Raw genomic sequence first — 23710 nt, forward strand, 5'->3', positions numbered from 1 at the left:
GGTTGTTCTATACTTAGCATCAAGCAGCACAGGACTATGGTCCCCAGAGGAGCCCTACGATGGCTCCAGTTCACCGCCTGGTGCAGAGCTAGAGAGGGCCTACACAAAGCCAGATGGAGCTGGGAGTCCTGGGAGGTCAACATGACTACTGTTCACAGGACAGAAGAGAGGAGAGATTTGCTCAGAGAAAAAGAGAGAAAGCTCTGGAGACCTGCAGAGAGTCTTTGACAGAATACTGATTGGTGCATGCACGTAAGGAAACTGCCTGAGCCTGTGGAACAAACCACCCAAAAGGAGCGGGGCAAACACTCCCCAAAGTGTCACAGGGCTGGGACTAGATCACGTTCTCACGAGACAGAGTAGAAAACCCTCATGATTTAACAGGCACTGGGAAGAGGAATCAGATGGGTATTGGCTTAGTAATAGGGAAAAAAATATCAACCCTAACTTATCAAAAAGATTTAAAGAAAACCTTGGAAAGATGAATTGTTTGCAGGTAATTTAACTGCTTTCCAAAACAATGCTCAAGAATATTTAGAGGCACACAAAAATATATGGTTCCAAATGTATAAAATTCACAGTATTTAGCATACAAAAAAAAGTTCCCAGGCATCCACATAATAGGAAAATAGGTCCAGAGACAAGTGAGATGCCCAGGGATATAGTCAGGCTCCCTTGTCAGACACCAGTTCTTCCTCTGGACCACTGGCCTTGGATGTGGGAGGAAATAACGGAGGGGATTTTTATAAGGCCCTGCCGCACAGCCTGGTCGCCTAGTGGAAGAGGGTGAAAGGCTTTGCATGAACGTGGCAGGTCAGCCTCACGCTCACTCCCCATTAGTCCTTTCCGGGTCTATACGATTCTGGTTGATTGAGGTACAGAGTATAAAAAATGTTTTAAGTTCCTCAAACAGTCTCCTGTAACAAGAAGTTGTTTACATAAAAACACATTAACATTCAAGTTTGGTTTGTAGTTCAGCTAATTTTTGCAGTTTGTTCCATTGCTTAGTTCAAAAGTCCCCGAGTAGAAATATATGTTTCAAACTATCCTCACGAACATAAAATATAATAGATACATTATTTTGGAAATTGTGTTTTATGAAAGCCTTAGGCAGATATCATATGAATCACATTTATTTTCACATTTCTGTAGAATTTAAAAATAAGAGCTTTTTTCTCCCTATTATCTAGACTATAAACAAGCTCTAATTTAAATATGGACTGAAAAACTTTACCTTCTGTTTGCCTACCTAAAAATACTAATTTTGCTAACCGAATTAGTTTCTCTCTACTAGTTGTGCTCTACTGAGAATGACAGAGTATTTTTCTTTACTGGTATTTGATGATGATCTGTAGCCAGCTGCTGAGTTAGAGAACTACACTCATGAGGCCAAGACTTTCACGCTCTGAGCCACTGAGTTGTTCTGTTGCACAGTCACTGCCCACACTTCATACCCAGTCAACAGTTTTAAAAATATTTGCCAATAGTTATAAAAGAGACTAGGTAAGGGAATTTGGATGGATTGACACAAATCTAGTAACTAGAAACATACTGATTCCATCACTTACTCATCCATCCAAAGCTATCAGCCTCCATGGTTATCTCTGCCATCCAAGAATCTATAGTGAGGAACCCAAAGAAGAAAGGAAGTGGGATGCAGGTGGTAAAATACGACATTACCAGGGTGGGAGCAACTCTAAGTGCATATCTACTACTATCTGGCTGGTATAATACCAGATATCATAATATGTTAGTTTTTAATTTTTCTTAACAATCCTATTGTTTCCTTTTTACAGACTGAAACGCTCAAGCCTCAGGGAGTTGATTAACTTGCCTGAGATGATAAAGCTGGCGAGGTGGATGCAGAGCTCCTGTGCTCTTCCTTTGCTGCTTCCTTTCCTCCCTCCCTTTCTTCCTTCATTCCTTTTTTCCTTCCTCCCTCCCTCCATCCATTTCTTCATTTAGTAAACAATAGCAAGCGCCAAACATGCACCAAGAGCTGCGCTTGGGAAGAGGGATGGTGAGATGGCAGAGCGAAGAGAAAGAGTGTAAGAGATGAGGCTGGAAGAGTCGGTTGTGGCCAAGCCCAACCTGGGGTCAGTGGGTCTCATCGTGCTTTGGCCTTGCAGGGGTCTCATCTCTTTAGAACAGGCAGACGTGCACAGATTATTTTCATAAAATGTGTATATACATACCTGTGTCTTATATGTGTATAATTCATTGATTTATTATTATACAGTTATTTGAGTTACTTATATCAGGTAAATTTTAAATGTTTATAATCATCTTAAATGAATTTTAGTGCATCATGTACACTAGAATAACACAAATACATGAGGGCATACATTTCTGTAAAAACCTAGTTCAGTGAAATTCAACACAATGCCTTCATTCAATTAACATTGATTCACTCAAGGACAACAGTATGTTGGGGAAGGATTCATTGTGAACAAGCAGCCTGAAAACCCTGTTGATGCCAGCTCCACCATGCCTATCACACATCTGCATCCTTCCTTTCCTTTCCCACTGCCACCATTGGGTATTACTTTCACTGAACCATTGTATTAGCCCCCTAGCTGGGAACCCTGGGTTCCTCTACTCCTTAATCTAGCCCATTTTACACAGTGCGACAGGAGCATGGCTCAGATGACTCATGACTGAAAAAGCTTCTGCCTTTTTCTATTTCCTGGATACTCACACACTGTCTTTACGAATTAACACCAAACTTCTTATCTGGTCACTTTAGGCCTCAGCTCTTCAGAGACTGTACACTATCTCTTTGTGCTTATCCCCCACAAATCACAGGCATGAACTTTATACACACAAAACATCTTTGTCGTTCTAGAAACATATGGTACTTTTCCGTCTCCATGTATTTGTTCATGCTGTGTTCTTTATCTAAAATACACCCTCTAAACCACTATGTGTCCCAATATTGCGTTCCTTAAGGCTTATCTCAAATGTTATTTTTTAAATATGCAACTAACTGCTTCCTCTCCCTTATTTGAACTTCTACAGAGCTTGATCCTCTCTTCAGTCATAATGGTCCAGCTGCAAGTTTTAGCTGCCTTATGCCAGCATCCCTGGATTCTCTCATCTTTGTAATATCAGTCTTGTATGCCAAATCACTACAATATTAATTATTAAATTTAATAAGACAGCCCATGAACTTGGTAAAATTATTCTTTTGTGAAACAAAAAGGGAACCTAGAGAAATACATTTCTATTTGGAGGTAAAATAGAATAATTTACTTACTAAGTAATTGGCTAAGCCTGCTTAGGGTTGCATACTTTCACTAGCTAGCCACTGGACATTTTTTATTATGTTCCTCAATTGTTTACTAATTAATACATATGTGTTGTAGTTTCCTTTGAAATGCAGCAGTCATTTTATTCTATTCTTAAAAATGTTTCTCATAATCATACCTATAAACATGCCCTCCTTGAATACATACACCGCCCCCTTCCCACCATGGTGTCATGATATTTTTCAGTTTTCAAAATCATTGTAATGGTGCCTGAAATACCAGAAAACAAAACCGAAGCCTGGAGTGCAGTTCACTGAATGCCCACAGTTGCTCCAGTGATCTATAGTCACGTCTCATTCTTAAAATTGATGAGAACATAAGATTTCAGAAGTGCTTTATTTTAAGTGTATCATTATAAATTGGCTTGCTATTCATTATTATAGTACAGATAATTATGAGTTCATCTGGTATTCATATGGATGTCACATGCACTTCCAGAAGCATTACACTGTAATTTAGTATTAGCTCATGGTCACTAAAAATAAAATGTTATCAAATTTTCCAACAGAACACATTTTTTAATGAATTTAATCCAGAAAGATTAATAAATAATACCTATGACAACTGGCTTCCTTCTACAACGAGGAGAAAATGGATTTCTAATTTATTGAACATTATTAATTTGAAATATCTGGTGGTCTAAAAACTCCTATATTATAGAATCTACTAACAAAATGACTAGGAAAAGTAATAATCTGTCTATCTATGTGTTAAAAGGTTGATCACTGTGTTACTATCACTTAAATAACTAGTCAGATAGCACAAAATTTGCACCTTGTCCATACATTTGCCATTTACAGAATGGTCTACAGTCCTAAAGACTACAAGAATCATTATACAAACATGAATGGAAGCCTACAAATATAAATATATTCCATTTTGTCTGTGTTTTCAGGATGTTTATTATCTCCAAACACGGTTGCTAAATGAAGCTCATACTTAGAAGGAGAAGGCAGACGAAGCAGGGGAGACTTGGTGAGAGAGTGCACAGGATATGGGAGTCAGAGGTCCAGTAATGCTGTGCCTTAAGAAAGCTCAGAAGCTGACTTAGAGTTTGGAACCAAAAGACTAAAGGCAGGAAAGGGAGAGAGCTAGGAATGCTTTCTTCATTAAAAAACTTGCATTGAGGTGTGCATTCTGACTTTAAATGATGTCTGGTTACCTGAATCCAAACCTGTTCTAATTTTTCTCTAAAATGGACCTGGAGACACTTGTCCCCTGAATCAGAGGCACAGGGCCAGAATGCTGACCTTTGAGAGTTCTACTGCTTGAGGAGCATTGTATTTTTCAACTCAGAAGTAAGACCATTTGCCCAGACTGCAAATCTCCCTAAATTCCAAGCAGAAGCAGAGGAGACTGGTGGTAGCCAGAAGACTGAGGGATGTTCTCCCTGCTGAGGCTGAAGATGAGAGTGGCCCCCCTTCCTGTGTACCTCAGGGGGCCAGGAGAAGTGTTCACGAGCATCACTTCAAGGTTTCTTCATATAACTCAACCTTATAAGTAAAACCAGCAATATCCAAATTTAGTTTTCTCAAAAAAGGACTGTTAATATGAAGCCAGCCTTAAAACCAGGCAAATGAAGCTATAGGGCAACTTGGAAGGCACGGTCTCCATAATTAAAATATTCTAGGAAAGAGACAAAAATTAATGCATTCTGGGAATTATACTTTTTCAGACAATTAGAAGACAAGGCAGTATGTGTAGAAGAAATAAGCCACCAAGAGAAACTGGAACTTTGGGAGTATCATACACTAACCACCGCTGTTCTGAAAGAGGGATCTGTCCACTGTATCTGTGGACAGAGAAGAGGACTGAGGTCTGTTCATTCATTGTGTCTCTTGTCAGATATCGATTCTTATGAGCTCTTGCTTTGTTTGAGGATATGTAACAACCTGTACCCTCTGACCACCGTTACCCATTCTTCCTCCACCCCATTCCTGGCAACCAGCAATCTGCTCTCTGTAGTTCTGTCATCCTAGGTTCCACACATGAGTGAAATTACATAGTATTTGTCTTTCTCTATCTTTGTTATTTCACTTAGCTTAATGCCCTCAAGGCCCATCCATGTTGCCAGAAATGGCAGGATTTCCTCCTTTTTTTATAAGAAAAAATATTGTAACTGTGTGGGGTGACAAATGTGTTAGTTAACCTTACTGTGGTAATCTTTTCACAATATATACATATACAAAATCATTACATTATACATCTTAAACTTTCACAGTGCCATATGCCAATTATATCATGTATGATATAATTATATGTTATATACATATATATGTCAATTATATGGAAATTCTAAAAAAAATTTTAAAAACATGACCTGTAGCCTATAAAAGAGGGAGAAAATAGCATCTGGAAGACCTAGAGAAAGTATATGTTTGTAAAACTTATCTACTTGTATGCTGCAGTAAAAAATTTCATGAAACTATTTGGTCTCTGGAACAGAGTACCACATAACATGGTCTCTACAAAAGAGGAGAATGTCATAAGAAAAACAGGTTAAAGAAACAAACTAAACAGAATGAAATGCAAAAGGCACAGTATGTGATAAGAAATCTATACTTTAACTTCCAGAAGGACTGGAGAAAAACAATAAAGCAGAAAATATATTTGAAGAATAGACAATATTTCCAAATTTGGTGAAACACATAAACTTATAGATTCAAGAATCTTAAAATACTGCAAACTGAATAACTCCAAAGAAACTATGCCTGGACTTAACCATTATCCCACTACTGAAAGTCAAGGATAAAGAAAATACTCTTTGAAACAGCTAGGAATAAGCAACACATCACATACAGAGAAAAAACAATTCAAACGTCCACAAATTACAAATTTCTCATCAGAAACTACAGAGGCCAGAAGATGGTGGGATAGTATCTATTTAAAGTGTTAAAAGAAAAGAACTATCAACTCAGAATTCTATACTCAGTGAAAATATCCCTCAAGAATGAAGGAGAAATAAGAACATTTTCAGGTGAACAGAAACTAAGAAACTTCATTGTCAGTATACCTACTTTACCAGAAATCCTGAAGGAAATTCTGTAGAGTGAAGAGAAATGATATAAGGAGGAACCTGGAACTTCAGGGGTGAAGGAAGAGCAGTAGAAATGATAAATAGCTGGGTAAATATAAATGCACTTTCCTCTTAAGGTCTTTGAAATATATATATGACTAAGCAGCCTCAAACTTATATCATGTCTTATGATGTTTTCAGTATAGGCAGATATAACCCAGATCACACTATAGCGTAAAGGTAGGGAGGGTGGTAAAGGGATCTCTGTGGTTGCAAGCCTTTTACATCCATATCAAGCAGTACAATATTAACTCTAAGTAGGCTGTGGAAGTTTAGGTATGTATGTTGTAATCCAAAAAGTAACTTCAAAAATAATACAAAAGTTATAGCTGATATCTAAGAGTACAGTAACATGAAATACTAATACATTCAAATATTCTTAAAGGAGGCAGGAGAGGGGAACAGAGTAGCAAAAATAGTTGGTACAAACAGAAAGCACATAATAAAATAATAGACCTAAATCTAGAAATATCAATAATCATACTAGATATTAATAGTACAAAACAGAGATTGGAAAACTATAGCCCACAAGCCGAATCTGCCTGCCACCTTTTTTTTTTAATGCCTACAATCTAAGAACGGTTTTACATTGTTAAGTGATTATATTTAATATATATGTGTTTGTGTGTATATGTGTATATATATATATATATATATATATATATATATATATATATATATATATATATATACTGTATATTCTTCAAATTTGTCTTTTGGACTGATACACCTAACATATTTATTATCCAGCCTTTAAGAAAAATTTTGCCTACCTCTGATCTAAACACAACAATTGAAAGGCAGATATTGACAGAGCAGATTTTTAAAAAGCAAGATTTAACTATATGCTGCCTAGAAGAGACACACTCTACATATTAAGACTCAAATGGATTAAAGGTAATTAGGTGGAACACAACATAACATGCCAAAAATACGTAAAAGAAGTCTGGCATAGCTATTTAAATATCAGATTAAATAGATCTCAAGACAAAGACAGACATTCATGATAACAGACCCATTCGTTAGGAGGACATTATAATTATAAATGAGTATGTCCCTAATAATAATCCCCCAAAATACATGAAGCAAAAATTGACAGAATTAAAGAAAGAAATAGACAATTCCACAGTCATTGTAGGAGATTTTAACATATCTCTCTCAGCAATTGATAGAACTAGACATAAATGAGTAAGAGCTGAAAAACAAGCTAAGTCACCTTTATATAACTGACAGTTATACAATGCTGCATCTAACAAGAACAGAATATGCATTCTTTTCAAATGCACATAGTGTATTTTTGGAGATAGACTTATATATAGGCCATAGACAGCTTAAAAGTATTAAAATCATGCAGAATATATTCTCTGACCACAATAGGATTAAATCAGAAATAAATAATAACATATTTGGAAGAACTGCAAATATCTGGAAAATAAATGACACAGTTCTAAATAACTCATGATTCAAAAACAAAATCACAAGGGAAATTAGAAAGTATTAAACTAAATGAGAACTAAAATGCAACATATCAAAATTTGTGAGATTCAGTAAAGCAGTGCTTAGATAAACACTTAAACTTTAAATGCATGAATTAAAAAAGAAGAAATACCTAAAATGATTAACCCAAGTTTCTACTTTAAGAAGCTGCACAAATAAGAGAAAGTAATCTCAAAGTAGAAGTAAAGAAATAATAAAGATAAGGCTGAAATCAATAAAATAGAAAACAGACAATAGAGAGTATTAACAAAGGCAAAAGATGAATCTTTGAAAAGGTCACAAAATTGCCAAACCCCTAACAACACTGATCAGGAGAAATGAGAGAACACATATCATCAAAATATCAGGAAGGGGCTTCCCTGGTGGCGCAGTGGTTGAGAATCTGCCTGCTAATGCAGGGGACACGGGTTCGAGCCCTGGTCTGGGAAGATCCCACATGCCGCTAAGCAGCTGGGCCCGTGAGCCACAACTACTGAGCCTGTGCGTCTGGAGCCTGTGCTCCACAACGGGAGAGGCCGCGACAGTGAGAGGCCCGCGCACCGCGATGAAGAGTGGCCCCCGCTTGCCACAACTAGAGAAAGCCCTTGCACAGAAACGAAGACCCAACATAGCAATAAATCAATCAATCAATAAATAAATCTTTAAAAAAAAAAAAATATCAGGAAGGAAAAGGAGGTTATCACAGCAGACTCTACAGTTGTTAAAATGTTAATAATAGGGCTTCCCTGATGGCGCAGTGGTTGAGAGTCTGCCTGCCAATGCAGGGGACACGGGTTCGAGCCCTGGTCCGGGAAGATCCCACATGCCGCGGAGCAGCTGGGCCCGTGAGCCACAACTACTGAGCCTGTGTATCTGGAGCCTGTGCTCCGCAACAAGAGAGGCCACGACAGTGAGAGGCCCGTGCACTGCGATGAAGAGTGGCCCCCACTTGCCGCAACTAGAGAAAGCCCTCGCACAGAAACGAAGACCCAACACAGCCAAAAATAAATAAATAAAAATAAATAAATTTATTTTAAAAAAAAGTTAATAATAGAACACTGTAAGCAATTTTATGCCCCCAAAACTGACAAGTTAGATGACACAGACTCTAATAGTACAAGTTACCACAATCGTCCATGAACAAATAGAAAATCTAAATATGTCTCTATTAATAAAAGTGAACTTGTTATGAAAAACTTTTCCCAAAAAGAAAACCCCAGGCATAGATGGTTTTACTGCTGAGTTTTATCAAACATTGAAGGAAGAAATAATACCAAACTTACATAAACATTTTTAGAAAACAGAGAAGGAAAGATCACTGTCCAACAAGTTTTAGGAGGCCAGTATAACATAATACCAAAATTCGGCAAAAAATTTTTAAAAGAGAGACAATTATAGATTTTCTCATGAGATAGTCACAAAAATTCTTAAGACTCTAAGAAATCAAATACAGCAATATGTGAAGAAAGTAATATATGATGACTAAGTTGGACTCATTTCAAGAATGCAAGGTTGTTTTAACACTTGAAATCACTCAGTGTAATTCAGCATATAAAATGAAAACAGGAGGGAAAAAAATAAGATCATATATATAATCATTTATATTCTTATATATCAGTGTCAAAATATTCGAAAATAAAATTTTATATTCCACTTAATGATAAAAGTTACAAAACACCCAGGAACAAATCTAACAAAAGATATTCATGACTTATACACTGAAAATTAGAAAACATTCCTGAGCAAATTCAAAGAAGAATTAAATAACTGAATATATACCATATTCATGGATTGGAACTGGCAATTGTCCCCAAGTAGATCTACAGATTCAGTGCAATCTCAAACAAACTTCCATCAGTCTTTTTTTTGGTAAAAATTGGCAGCTGATTTCTAAAATTCATACGGAATGCAAAGGGCTTAGGAAAGCCAAAATGAGTAAAAACAAAACCTGGAGGAGTTAAACTCTACCTGATTTTAAGACTTGCTATAAAGCTACAGTTTGGGGGCTTCCCTGGTGGTCCAGTGGTTGAGAGTCTGCCTGCCAATGCAGGGGACACGGGTTCGAGCCCTGGTCTGGGAAGATCCCGCATGCCGCGGAGCAATTAGGCCCGTGAGCCACAATTACTGAGCCTGCGCGTCTGGAGCCTGTGCTCTGCAACAAGAGAGGCCACGCCAGTGAGAGGCCCATGCACCGTGATGAAGAGTGGCCCCCACTCGCCGCAACTAGAGAAAGCCCTCGCACAGAAACGAAGACCCAACACAGCCATGAATAAATAAATAAATAAACTACATTCCTTTAAAAAAAAAAAAAAAGCTACAGTTTGAAATTGGCAAAAATAAAGACATATAAATCAGTGGAATAGAATAGAGTCTAGAAATAGACCCATATATATAGATCATCAATTGATTTTTGATGAAGATGTCAAGGCAATTTGATGGGGAAAGGAGAATCTTTTCAACAAACGATGCTGGGTAAATTTAATGTCTGTGTGGAAAAAAATTAACATCTACTCACAGCTCATACTGTACATAAAAATTAACTAAAAATTGAGCATAGCACTACATGTAAAACCTAAAAATATGAAACTTTTACAAAAATAAACAAAACATAGATCTTGGGGTGGGCAAATTTTTATTAGATATTATACAAAAAGCCAAAACATAGAAGAAAAAAATGATAAATTAGATTTCATCAAAATTAAATACATTTGCTCTTCAAAAGACACCCTTAAGAAAACCAGAAAGCTAAACCAGACTGAGATAAAGTATTTGAAACACATGTATTATAAAAAGCACTTGTTTCTAAAATATATAAAGAATACTTCTAACTAAATAATATGACAATTAACCTAACAAAAATGGGCAAAATATTTGAGCAGACACTTCACAGAAGAAGCTACAGAAGTACATAAAAAGATAAACAACTTCATTAGTGATGAGGAAAATGCCCAAAGAGGTATCTCACTATACATCCATTAGATTGGCTAAAATTGAAAAGAATGAACATACCAAATGGTTGGTGAGGCTGTGGAGAAACTGGAATGCTCATATACTGCTAGTGAGAATGTAAACTGGTACAACTAGCTTGGAAATTTACTTGGTAATTTCTTAAAAAGATAAGCACATGCCACTTACCATAAAAGGCAGCCATTATACTCCCAGATATTTCCTCAAAAGAAATGAAAATGTGTGTCTAAACAAGAACTTCTACTCCAATATTCATAGCAGCTTTATTTGTAAAAGCCCCTAACTGGAAATAGCCCAAATGTCAATCAACAGGTGAATGGATAAACTAATTACAGCATATCTATACAATAAAACACTATTCAGAAAGAAAAGAGAAAGAATTACTGCTACATGCAACAACAAGGCTGCACATGAAATTCATGCTTAGTGAAAAACCATTACTTCTCAGTCAAATGAAGTATAAACAGGCACTGAAGACCAATCAGTTCTGCTCCTGGATCTGTAGCCCTAAGAAATCAAGTTCATAAAGAGACAAGAAGATTCAGTGCAGCTTTATTTGTGACAACAAGGCATTGGAAATAATCTGGGAGTTCATCACTGGATAAGAGGATAGGTAAAAATGGAAAATATGTGCTAGGGAGTACTCCATAGCAGTTAGCAGCAACAGTAGAAGGATGCTTTTAATGACTTGGATAGATATTATAGTGGACACATTCATTTTCCCCTTCCAGACCATCTCTGCTCTTCACTATGAGAAGCTGACCTGTATGGTCAACATTAACAGACTCCAATACCTTCTGGTTTACTAATGGTGGGCTTTGGCACAAGAATAGCAGAAGAGTGGAGAGTGAAAACAGGGTATTTATTCCTCTGGCTCCTCTATGCTAGGTCTTCTCCACTGTAGGTTACTACTCTCAAGGCAGCTTTTTCTACATGATCTCCAGTTTCAATTAAACTTCCTCTCCTGTCAGTCTTTGGGGCCTAGGATAGTAGCTCAGCTACCACTAGCCCTAGGTTACTGCATTGTCGCTTGGTTTGCCCTCTCTTCATAACTTTGTAAATCTTTGCAAATAAACTCTCCTTAAATTATCTTGAATTTGAGTAGAGAGGAATTTGGTGATATCTAGTAAAGCTAAAGATGGGCATTTTCCATGACATAGAGACTCTGCTTCTAGTTATATACCTAGAGAACCGTCACACATATGTGTACCAGGAGAGATCTACAAATATAAAATGTAAATACTATATATGTGTATATATATATATTTACCATATATCATATAAATATATACCATATATTCATTTATTTTTACTGCATATATTGTGTGTGTGTGTATATATATATAACATACATTTATATGATATGTAGTATGTATATATGTATTCTGGAAATATTCTGAACACAGTAGCTATTTTCAGCCATTTTATTTTCCAAAGGATTCAGACACACTGGAAAAGTTACCACCAGTTAAATAACTTCAATTAAGTAACTCCAGACAATTGGCTCAGAATATTTCATTTGTTTTTGGTAACAGGAGGTAGAAAATCTATAGGTTCTAAAGTTTGAGTAAGAGTTATTTTTGGAAGAGAACAAAATCTCATGCACTTGTACTTTTAAAACACTTTAGGTGAAATTGTACATCTACCTGAATGGTATAATTCTTCTATCTAAAAACACACTTTATTGTGCTTGATCACATTATAATGCAGCTGTGCTTCATGCAAAGCAGAAATAAATGAATGTAAAATGAAGCTGTTTGCTTAAAATAACTTAGTTCTTGATTTCAGTTGTCTAAGTAAATGAAAACAAGTTGATATCAGTGCAGATGTATGTCATGACTTGGAACGTATATCAATTATCCTACTAAAAAAAATTATCCAGTATTCTCCTAATCTTCTTAATATGACACAGTTTGGTCACTTATCCTTTTACATGAAGTCTAACTTTATGAGTTTGGGATGGTAAAATGAGCTATACATAATCCTCAGAATTACTATAGCCAGCTAGTGCTGGCTGCCAGTGGTTTGCCAGAAGGTGAGAAAGTTTCTTTAACTTTTGGTTTGATCCACTTTTCCTCATTTCTGGGTAGGTCTCAGAACTCATCTGCAGAGAAAATTATGGGCAATGAACTGCTAATGCTTCCATCTAGTGCTTTGAAGATCCAATTATCTCTATTTAGGCAGTCTGACACATGGAAATGGAGAAAAGAAACCCATTTGAACTGCATCCTGAATAAACTTCTGCTCTTGTGAACTAGACATACTTTTCAATAGATCTTGTTCTTCTAGGGGAACAAATTGCTAATATCTACACAAACAGCACAGGGGTTGAATAGAATAGATTTTTTTCAATTCAAATTAAAAAATTGTCATTTATTCATCAACTATATGAGTTCACCTACCCAAAGGGATAAACATTAAATATTTTAAAAGTAGTGTGCTCAACTATAGCAATATCTAAAAGCTGTTTGGTTCAGGTTACATTCTTATACAGAAAACAATCATTAGTAGAAAATTTATCTAAGGTAAGAAAAATATTTCCCTGGACCATTTTCCAGTCAATAAAAACAAGTTGTGAAATCTTGGCACAGTTGAAACTGCAAGGGTTTAGAATCAGGCAATCCTTCAGCAGAATATTCACTCCCCAGTTTAGAACCTGTGTGCCTTTGAGCAGGCTACTTAACCACTCTGAATCTCACTCTACTCACCTCTAAAACAGGAATAATTATCAATATATTTATTGCAGGGTTAATGAAAATTGAAGAAGAGAACACTTGGTATATGGAAACGATTATCCTTCTCTTTTTACATATGAGAACCCAGAGGTACACAGGGTTAGGCACTTTGCCCACAGCTGCACAACTGGCAAGTGAAGAAGCAGGGCTTTGAGCATTAGTCTTCTAGCTCTGCAGCTTGCACTCAATGCACACTGCCTCCCAAATGTTTCTTCACCAGCTGTTTGCAGAGAGGAAATAGGGAATTGCTTTGGTGTCAAACTGGTGTGAATCCACTCATTCATTCATACATCCATTCACTCACTGATCAACCATTCATTCAATGCTTATTACGTGTCAAGCTCTGTACAAAATACTGAGAGATAATTCATGGAGGAAAATTTAGATAATTCACAGCCCCTACTCTTAATAAGTTCATTGTTTAATGGGGAGATATACCCATAAGCCAAATATTATAATACGGTATGATAAATGCTAATGATATGTATATGCCCAAAGTACTATGGACATGTAGAAGAGTAATATCTAAATCTGTCTAAGAAGTGTAGAGAGTGGGGTCAAGGAAGGAAATTTGGAGAAAGCAATGCTTAAGGGTGATTTTACATGATAAATAAAGACAACAGTGTGGAAGGGCTTCAGGTAGAAGATATAACTTGAGGAAAATCTCTGTTATGAGAAAGAGTAATAAGACTATGAGGTGGGAAGTAGTACATGAAATAATATGATTGTTTGGAAGAATCACAGGGAGTTCTGTGTGGCTGGAGTCGAGGAGAGCGATTGGAAATGAGAATAGTAAAGAAGGACAGGAAGAAGTTAGGTCGAGAGGAACCTTGTGTACTAAGAAGTTTGTACTATATCTCGGTGCTCTTTTTTTTTTTTTTTAATTGGGGTATAGTTGCTTTACAATGTTGTGTCAGTTTCTGCTGTACAACGAAGTGAATCAGCTATATGTATACATATATCCCCTCCCTCTTGGACCTCCCTCCCACCCCACTCCCCATCCCACCCATCTGGGTCACCACAGAGCACAGAGCTGAGCTCCCTGCGCTATACAGCAGGTTCCAACTCGCTATCTGTTTTACAATCCCAATTAGGAGAGTGTTATTTTCAGATCTTATTCTAGAAAGATCACTCTGGTAGTCTTGGATACAACTTTCCTCTCCTGAAAGGGTAGAGACGCAGGAAAATAGTCCAACAATTTGTTGTGCACATCTGCTGTTTTTGCCCATCCAAATTCTATCCCCCCATCTTTTAGTAATAGTGTCCCTTGCCCATCCTGTGGGGAATCAACCCTCTATGTTTTAAGTCAGACTGATCCCACAGCCACTGGTGATGTGTCCATAGCCAAGGGGTGGACATACAATTCAGGTTAATCAAAGTGCCCCCCATCTTCCCATCTATAGTGACTGGATCCTTGATTTTCTTGTCACCTAAGGCTGGCTAATCGAAACTTATTCCAGCTCATTTCTGCCAATTACCGGGAAAGATGGTCTGCTGGGGTTGATGAACCTACAGAATGTGGCTCTTCAGCTGCCAGGATGTATCATCTGCCATGTGGCAGAGAGCCTTCTGAGAGATGGTACCATGAAAAAATAGTTTAGAGCTTTTAGGACTGGTCATGTCTGAAGACAGTATGCCACTGGACTTCTGTACATATGCCAACACGTTCCCTGTGTTGTACTTAGGCTATGTTGGGTTTCTTTAAAATACAACCTAAGTAGTCCTATAGAGTATTACTCTAAAACTCTAATAGCTATTAGAGTAATCCAGTTTGAGACTGCAGAAACGTACGCCTCTGGAATCATAGATGTCTATTACTTAGAACCTATGTATGCAAATTTGGACAACTTGACTAAACTTTGAGCTTCAGAATCACATATAAATGTAACATCATTATTGTTGCTTGTCCATTAGAAAAAGTCAGCAATATGATTTGATCTGTTGGGTTGGCCAAAAAGTTCGTTCGGGTTTTTCCGTAATCTGTTATGGAAAAACCTGAACGATCTTTTTGGGTAACCCAATATGTGCCTCTGGCTAAATTCCAGCATTTATAAATCACAAGTCAGTGACATCTAGTGGTAATATACCCAAATTGCAGTTTCGATTTTTTTGAGAGGCACAAAAATCTCTTAAAATTTTCTGGAAATGCCACTTGGAGTTTTTCTGTTGTGATACATAAATTTTTAAGTTTTCAAGGCATATGAGATTTAACTCACTGAAATCAGACAGAAAATACTTGAAGACAGTAGCTTTTAATAAGTCTGGTCCTTGAGATTTGGCTATATACATTCTGAAAGATAAAGGGGACTCAGCTCACTGTTCTACTGGAAGAATGGACACACACTGAAGACATCAGAATTTTTTTTGAAATGTGTTTCACAGCTTCAACAGTATCTGTGAGTCTAGTTCAAATGGAAATGCAATTTTTAGAAAAAATAGATATGAAATAATACAGTTCCCCCTCCAAAAAAAAAAAAAAGCAAGCCACTCATATGAAAAGTTCATGGGTCTATATGTTATTTGAGATTATGGATTAAAATAAACTAACTCATTCTTTTTCCTACCATGTCATGCTTGATGAAATTCCACCAGACAAACCTTGACTTTGGGTCCTATAATCTAATGGGATAAATCTGTAGAAAATATTTTTCTATACTTTTTCCTTCCTCTTGACTGGAACAATTTTCAAATGATGCCAAGAGTTGATTTTCAGACTAAAAAAAATTAGGAATGTCCAATTGGAAGAAAGAAAAAGTATATAATTTCAAATCTGCTTCACAAATGAGTTCAGATATCCACTTACTAAATACAGAAAATAGGCATATATTGATAATATTTTTAATAATGCCACTAAATAGAAACCATTTCAAAACTATAGAATAGGAAGCAGACATGTTTAAAAGCTGCAAGATTTAAAGGGCAAAATTTGCAAAAATAAATGCATATTTTCCAGGAAAAAAGTGTCTTGAATAGAAAAAAAATCAGATATATGCAGATAGTTAAAATAAAGAGCTCATGGAATATGAACATGTGCTTTTCAATAATGAGGCTTAGTTTTATTTGGGGAGGCTTTTTACTTAAGGCTTCTGCTTAAGAAGCATTTCATAGAATATTAACTTCAATACCCTAAAAACCTTAGCTCCTCACATTAGTGAGAATTCCACATTTTAGTACAATTTGTATCTCCCCACATTTATACCTTTCCCTAAAACCCATTGGTTTTCACATGCTGTTAATACACTAGATTCTAGAAGTGATTGTGCATTTCCCATAATATGAACATTTCTCCAGTACATTAGATTATGATTATTATTTTCAGTGAAATTTGCTTTGAGATACAGAGATTCAAGTAAAAAGTGGTAATGGATGTTGAGTCTATTCTTTGGCAATATGTCAGTTCCCTATAGAAATCCCAAAGTCAGAGGGATTAAGACTTTTGACACTCTGAACTCCTTCTGAGATGCTGCTTGTATTGATGTGTAGGTAAACACCATGGAAGAAGAGCTGGCATCACCTACATGTGAAGAAGGTCAAGAGGAAATTCCAAACAAGCACATTCATTGGTGCTTGCTATATACCTTACCATTATTACAAATATTAAATTTTCTCTTAACATGGGTTATAACTACATTTCCTAAATGTATTGATGTTTAACTCTAATTACATGATTCTTTTAAATATGATTTGGCATTTAAAACTGTTTTAGAAGCACTATTCTCTACTGATGATTTAACTTATACTAAAAAATTTCCATCCTGTCAAAGTTATTTCCAACACTCTAAAAATGCTCATCAAAAGCAGAGACAAAGCTATTACCTGTACAGAAAATTTTCTTTCAGAGGAAAGAGGAATTGACTGAAAGAGCAGAATTATGAGCGTTGGATTAGACCAACACTTACATATTCCCTCTTTTGAGATATTTCTTTTGGATCAAGGTAGAGTTATTGAAAGTAACTCTATTTTAATTACTCTTTTTTGAAAAAAAAAACATTATTAACATTCAAGGCCAACATTTAATAAATCTCCATGAAGAAGATGATAGTAAAAAATTCTAAAACCTTGCTGCAGCTGGGAATCAATTTTTCCTTTTCTTCTTCTTTTCTTTTCCTGTCAAAATCAAAATAAATTCTAACTTTAATGGGAAAACCATATGAAACAGGAATGGCAAAAATGGCACCTGTGCCTAATTCTCTTCCTACATCCCTTATGGTTGGGGAGAGCACAGGTTCCAGTTTGCCAGGGACAATCCAGGCTCCTGCCTGCTGTCCCTACAAAATTGATAATCAATCTTCATTTCACTGTCCTTTGAGAGCAGTTTGGACATTAGATAGATGCCCTACTTGTAGTAGACACTGCAAACCAATGTGGCTTCAGATACAGTGCTTCAGGCGGCTACTGCCAATCAGTCATAGCTCAACATTAACTGAAAGTGAAATTAGGTGGCTAGGCATTCACATAAAATTGAGAGTGCAGTATGAAAAAAATTGAAATATTTGTCATGTTAAAGTGCTCTCTTCCTCTCCCCCTTTCCACTAAACTGTAGAAGAAAGAGCAAAGTACTAGATATCAGGTAGTTTTATTTTTGGTCTTGATGATCTTTTGGCTTCAATTTTTTAGTTTTGAAATTAAAGTGTTGAATTAGATGAGCTGTGGGATTTGTTCCAACTCCCACTCTGTGACTATGTCTCTGGTGTCTGATCAGCAAATTGAAAGGTTTCCTTTATTTCATAATTGGTAAATTTGTTTAAGCGGCAGTAAACTAAAGTGCTATCTCTCTGTTACTATTTTTTTTAAGTACTCTTCAGAAAGAATTCTTTCCATCCTTAGGGCCCTGTCCACCCCATTCACACAGATGCCAGGTGACAATGCAGACATCCCTCCTGAGCGCCAAACATTATTAAATATCTCCTCTCTACCTTGGCAAACCCCAAACTGAACAACTATGTTGGCTTCTTAAAGTAATTCCTCCTTCCAGCACACCTGTCTCAGGTAATGGTGTTACCATTTACCTTGTTCCTCAAATACTGGCCTTGGCTTACAAGGGCCCTGAGAGGGTTTGGCTGATGCTCAATTCTCTCCTCAGATGAAGTCTTCCTGCCTCTCTTCCTGTCTCTGTCTCTTATCAGTCATTCTGCCTTTTCAATTGCTTGTATAATTCTTTGTCTGTCACTCTAGTACCTTCACTCATACTCTTCCCTCTGACTTGAACCCTCTTTCCAATTTTCTAGCTAACTCATCCTCATCCTTCAGGTGTCATCATATACACACCTCCTCAAGGAAGTCTAATTCCTTAACCCAAGATGGTCAGCTCCTCCTGCATTATTCTCCCACTGTATCATCTCCACCCTTTTTAAAAAAAAAAAAAATTATTTATTTATTTGGGTACGCCAGGTCTTAGTTGTGGCATGCGGGATCTAGTTCCCTGACCAGGGATTGAACCTGAGCCCCTTGCATTGGGAATGCAGAGTCTTAACCACTGGACCACCAGGGAAGTCCCATCTCCACCCTTTTTTATAAACTTTATTTCACTTGCCATCAATTGTTCACTGTTTGCCTGTTTTATCAGACAGGTCAAACTGCTTTATCCCAATGCCTAGCATTTCTACAAACGCAAAAATCGGCACTAAAACATTTGTGAACAAATGATTCAGTGGATTTCTGAACATCATTTAACATCTAACTGCTTCATGATAACTGTAAGTATTAAAGGGTTTTTCAAAGTTCCTCTTCATTTGTCAACAGTCTTAGTTGCTCAAGCAAAAGAGGGAATTTCTGGGAAGAGTCAGACTCATGGCACAGCTGAATCCAGGGCTCAGATGCCCTCACCAGGACAGCCTCCCTAGCTCTCAGCCCCTCTCTCCCTCCTTCCATCACCCTATGTTCCCACTCTCCCCAGGGTCTGCTGCATTCTCTAGCAGACTCTCTCAACCAGCTGGAAATGTTTCTCCCCAATCCCCACCCAACCCAAAGTTCAAGCACAGTCTTTATAGCTATGATTTAAGAAAGAGAATGTTGCTCTGGTTTTCCTGAGTCTGTATCAGTCTCATAGAAGAGCCCTGGGGAGCAGGGCTGTGATGGTGAATTTTATGTGTCAACTTGGCTGGGCTAGGGTGCCCAGCTGTTTGGTCAAACACTAGTCTAGATGTTGCTGTAAAGGTACTTTGTAGATGTAATTAACATTTAAAATTAGTTGACTTTAAGTAAAGCAGATTGTCCTCCATAATGTGGGTGAGCCTCGTCCAATCAGTTGAAGGCACTAAGACAGAAAACTGAGGTTTTCCAGAGAAGGAAGGAAGGGATTCTGCCTCAAGACTGTGACATAGAAAACCTGCCTGAGTTTCTAGCCTGCCAGTCTGCCCTATAAATTTCAGACTCAGTATTGCAGCATTTACTCTTACCTGAATATCCAAGCTGCTAGTCTGCCCTACAGATTTTGGACTTGCCAGTCCCCACAATCATTAGAGCCAGTTCCTTAAAATAAGTCTATTTCTGTATATCCTATGGGTTCTGCTTCTCTGGAGAATCTTCAGTGACATCCTGGCTCACCCAGAGGTAGGTTGAATAAAGCCTCTAGTTCACAAACCTACCATAATTACATGAAGGGGAATTGGGAAAGTTTCCCAAATTAAGGGAAGCAGGGAGACAAAAAAGTCAAAGACATCTATATATTCCCCAATCTTAAACACTTAGGTATTTTAATTAGGTTATTAATATATCATTCTTTTTCCCCCAGAGAAAAACATATTCTCCAATATTCCTCATCCTCCATTCAGTTTCTTGCATACAAAGTGACATTTCTTACTTATGTAGCTGGGGGGAGGGGAAGAATCAGACTGTAACAATATTACTACCTAAAATATGCAACAAACCATAGTGTTGGGGAAATTCACATTAATCTGATACCAATTTTATCAAGATCTGGACAAATTTTAGCTTTCCTTTAATAAAAAGGCGGAAATAATGAAAGATTTCAGCTTTTGGATGTTTAAAAAACCAGACATAGTTTAATCTAAGAGCTTTACACTGATAGCTAGGGAGGATGAACATTAAGGTATATTATTACAGCAGAAATGTAGAACCTATGAAAATTATCAAATGATAAATATATTATCTTCTCTCTTGGATTACAGTTGTTAAAACGTCTTTGGGGGCTTCCCTGGTGGCACAGTGGTTAAGAATCCGCCTGCCAAGGCAGGGGACACGGGTTCGAGCCCTGGTCTGGGAAGATCCCACATGCCGCGGAGCAACTAAGCCCGTGCGCCACAACTACTGAGCCTGAGCTCTAGGGCATGCGAGCCACAACTAATGAGCCCATGTGCCACAACTACTGAAGCCCGCATGCCTAGACCCTGTGCTCCGCAACAAGAGAAGCCACCGCAGTGAGAAGCCCGCTCACTGCAACGAAGAGTAGCCCCCGCTCGCCACAACTAGAGAAAGCCCATGAGCAGCAATGAAGACCCAATGCAGCCAAAAGTAAATAAAATAAATAAATTAAAAAGAAATGATTTGAGCATTTCACTATACATAAATTATATCTCCATAAAAAAATTTAAAAAAAAATGTCTTTGGAATTGAAGAACAAAACCTTGAGGGCAACATATGTAGCAGGGTCAAACTGATACAAGGAATGCTTTATTTTCCTTTTGGGAGATTCAGAAGAAAATAATTTGGTCAAATATGAAACTACAGGATAATTTTTGTCTAAAAAATTGATCTGAAAATTAAAGCAAAACCAAACTATGCTGTGCCTTTATTGTTAAGAATTATACTATCTCGACCTAAAAATCTTGTATTAGTGGTGATATTGACTTAAGTGTTCTGTATACATCTTGTTTTGCTCTTCTTTTGATGTATTGTCAGAATAGCAAGCCTTGAGTGTTTTAATAAGATAGGAAAATGGTCTATCAGTTCATTGGGCATAACTACAAAATGATAAATTAGAACTAGACATGAAAAAGCATTTAATTTCTTAAAAATAGAAAAGGACACAATTTGGAATATGTTATGCACTAAGCATATGCTTAGAATTTCTACAATCATTCATAGAAAATAAACTACATTGTTTCAGGGCGATTTAAAGGTATACAATCAGCCATATATTTTACGCAAAACATTAAAAGTTTTCAAACCACTCAAGTTACTCTTCAGAACATCCAAATTAATCATTTCATACTTACAGCTATTTTCTTTGTGAGTGCAATACTATAATCACATACAGAGCCTTAGTACACATTGATTGTACATGTGCAGAGGAAACACATAATAATTTTTTAAATGCTATGAAAATATCTCCAAAAATGGCAGAGTAAATGCATATTACAATTGCAAAGGCCTAAGTATTGAGGTGTGCACTGTGCAAAGTCATACAGCACGGATCTTCTTGTCAAAACAAAACAAAACAAAAAGGATTTTTAAAAAAGAGTTTGAGTATTTTGATATGCATGTACACAATGAAATACACATATCATATGACATTAATGAAATATGTTGTGTCTTTTCTTTAGCACTCCCAACAGAACCAATATATCTAATAGATGTTCGTCTCTGAGCAATCACCTTGGAAGGAACTCTACGTATATTAGTTCTGCCATTGTGCAAAATATTTTTGGACCGATCTGCTTTCAGAGACTTGAACCTGTTCTTTTAAATATCCTCAGTGGAGGCACACTTCACCCATCAGGGATGGATTCAAGGCAAAAGTTATTTGACTTGAAATCTAATGAATAAAATGTGTGACAAATGTGGGTAATCAAATCTGTTGTAAAAATTATAATGAAACTACAAAGTTATCAAACTCCTCCTTTTACATGACTCTGAATGAGATTCTGGAGCAGACACTCTAAAGACTTATTGAGCCAAGGCAGCTCTACAGAAGTGAAATATGTTGTTGTTGTTGTTTTGATTTCTTTCCACCTCATTTTAATTAAAAAAAAAGTGTAAGTGCCCAACCTAGCCTTTGATGAAGAGTATTGGGAGGCAACTAAAGAACCTAGTCCATTTTCCCATCAAGAACAATAGGCATCTTAGGGAAAATCACTGCACTCAACTTCTTAAAGACAATCAGGGTTGAAAGGAACCCTAAAAGCCATTATCACACAAAATTATGAATCTCCTTTACAATATCTCTGCCCCCAAACCACCCTGCCTATTTGAGATCAGCTATAGTGACCAGGAACTTGTCACCTCCCCAAACAAGTCATTACCTCTTTGGACAGCTCTTATCACTAGCATAAATTAAGTCCCTCCTCTTCATGATAGTCCTTTAGCTATTACAGGACAGATGTCATATCTCTCCTGGTCTACTCTATCCCAGGTTAAATTGTTCATATTATATATCTATGAATTGTATATTCATTAGTATATATATGCACTTGATTAAATATTAGTAAGCTTATAATATTCACCAAGCCTACATCCTAATCATGAAAGATACTGAAACAAGTAAGATAGATGTAGTGCAGATCTCAAGAATTCTAGTTGGGGAGAAAGAGAATGAGCAAATAAAACAATTTCAGCTGATGATAAATCTTTTGAATAAAATAAACAAGGTGACAAGATTACTCTAGTCAAGGTGACTAGAGTAACTGAGGGAAACTTCCTAGTTCTTCCTAGTAACTGCCTAGTTCTTCCTAGTACCTTCCTAGTTCTGAGACCATGAACAAGTTAACTTCTTGCCTTAGTTTCCTTGTCTGTAAAACAGGGTTAATGAAAGTATCCAAATGCTTCAATAAATGCTAGCTGCTGTTTTCATCATCTGTCTCCCAGGCAGCAAGGTTTCATAATCCTAAAATCTTAGTACTCTTCACCCAGCAATTTCTTTACATGCCTGGTGTGATTACGTTAGTTCAGGTCCTGCTCATCTGCATCTTATATTTTCAGTGTTTGAGGCCTACCCTGGGTGGAGGAAGAAGGCCTTCCTTACAGAGAGGACATCAGAGGAGTAAGACAGAAGGAGAATGGAAGGAAGCTTTTCTGTCCAGGGCTTCCCAGATGGTAACTGACACAGGAGTCACCACTAGAGCCATAAAAATGCAGATTCTGGTTCAGAAGGTCTGAGGTGGGCCCAAGATTCTGCACTTGCAACAGCACCTAGTGATGCCAGTGCTGTGCCCCACACAGGATCTAGAAAGTTCAGTAGTCCTACATGC

General features: G+C 37.0%; 1 protein-coding gene across 1 annotated transcript in view; it reads right to left on the minus strand.

Annotated features, from left to right (window-relative positions):
• Positions 1-23710, minus strand: part of PACRG (parkin coregulated) — a 519387-nt gene that overhangs the window by 331471 nt on the left and 164206 nt on the right. Inside the window, 1 exon segment of the mRNA XM_036871117.1 lies at positions 4976-5035. Within this exon segment, the coding sequence (XP_036727012.1) occupies positions 4976-5035 (60 nt within the window).

Source organism: Balaenoptera musculus, chromosome 12 (genome assembly GCF_009873245.2).
Source record: "Balaenoptera musculus isolate JJ_BM4_2016_0621 chromosome 12, mBalMus1.pri.v3, whole genome shotgun sequence".
Taxonomy (NCBI): domain Eukaryota; kingdom Metazoa; phylum Chordata; class Mammalia; order Artiodactyla; family Balaenopteridae; genus Balaenoptera; species Balaenoptera musculus.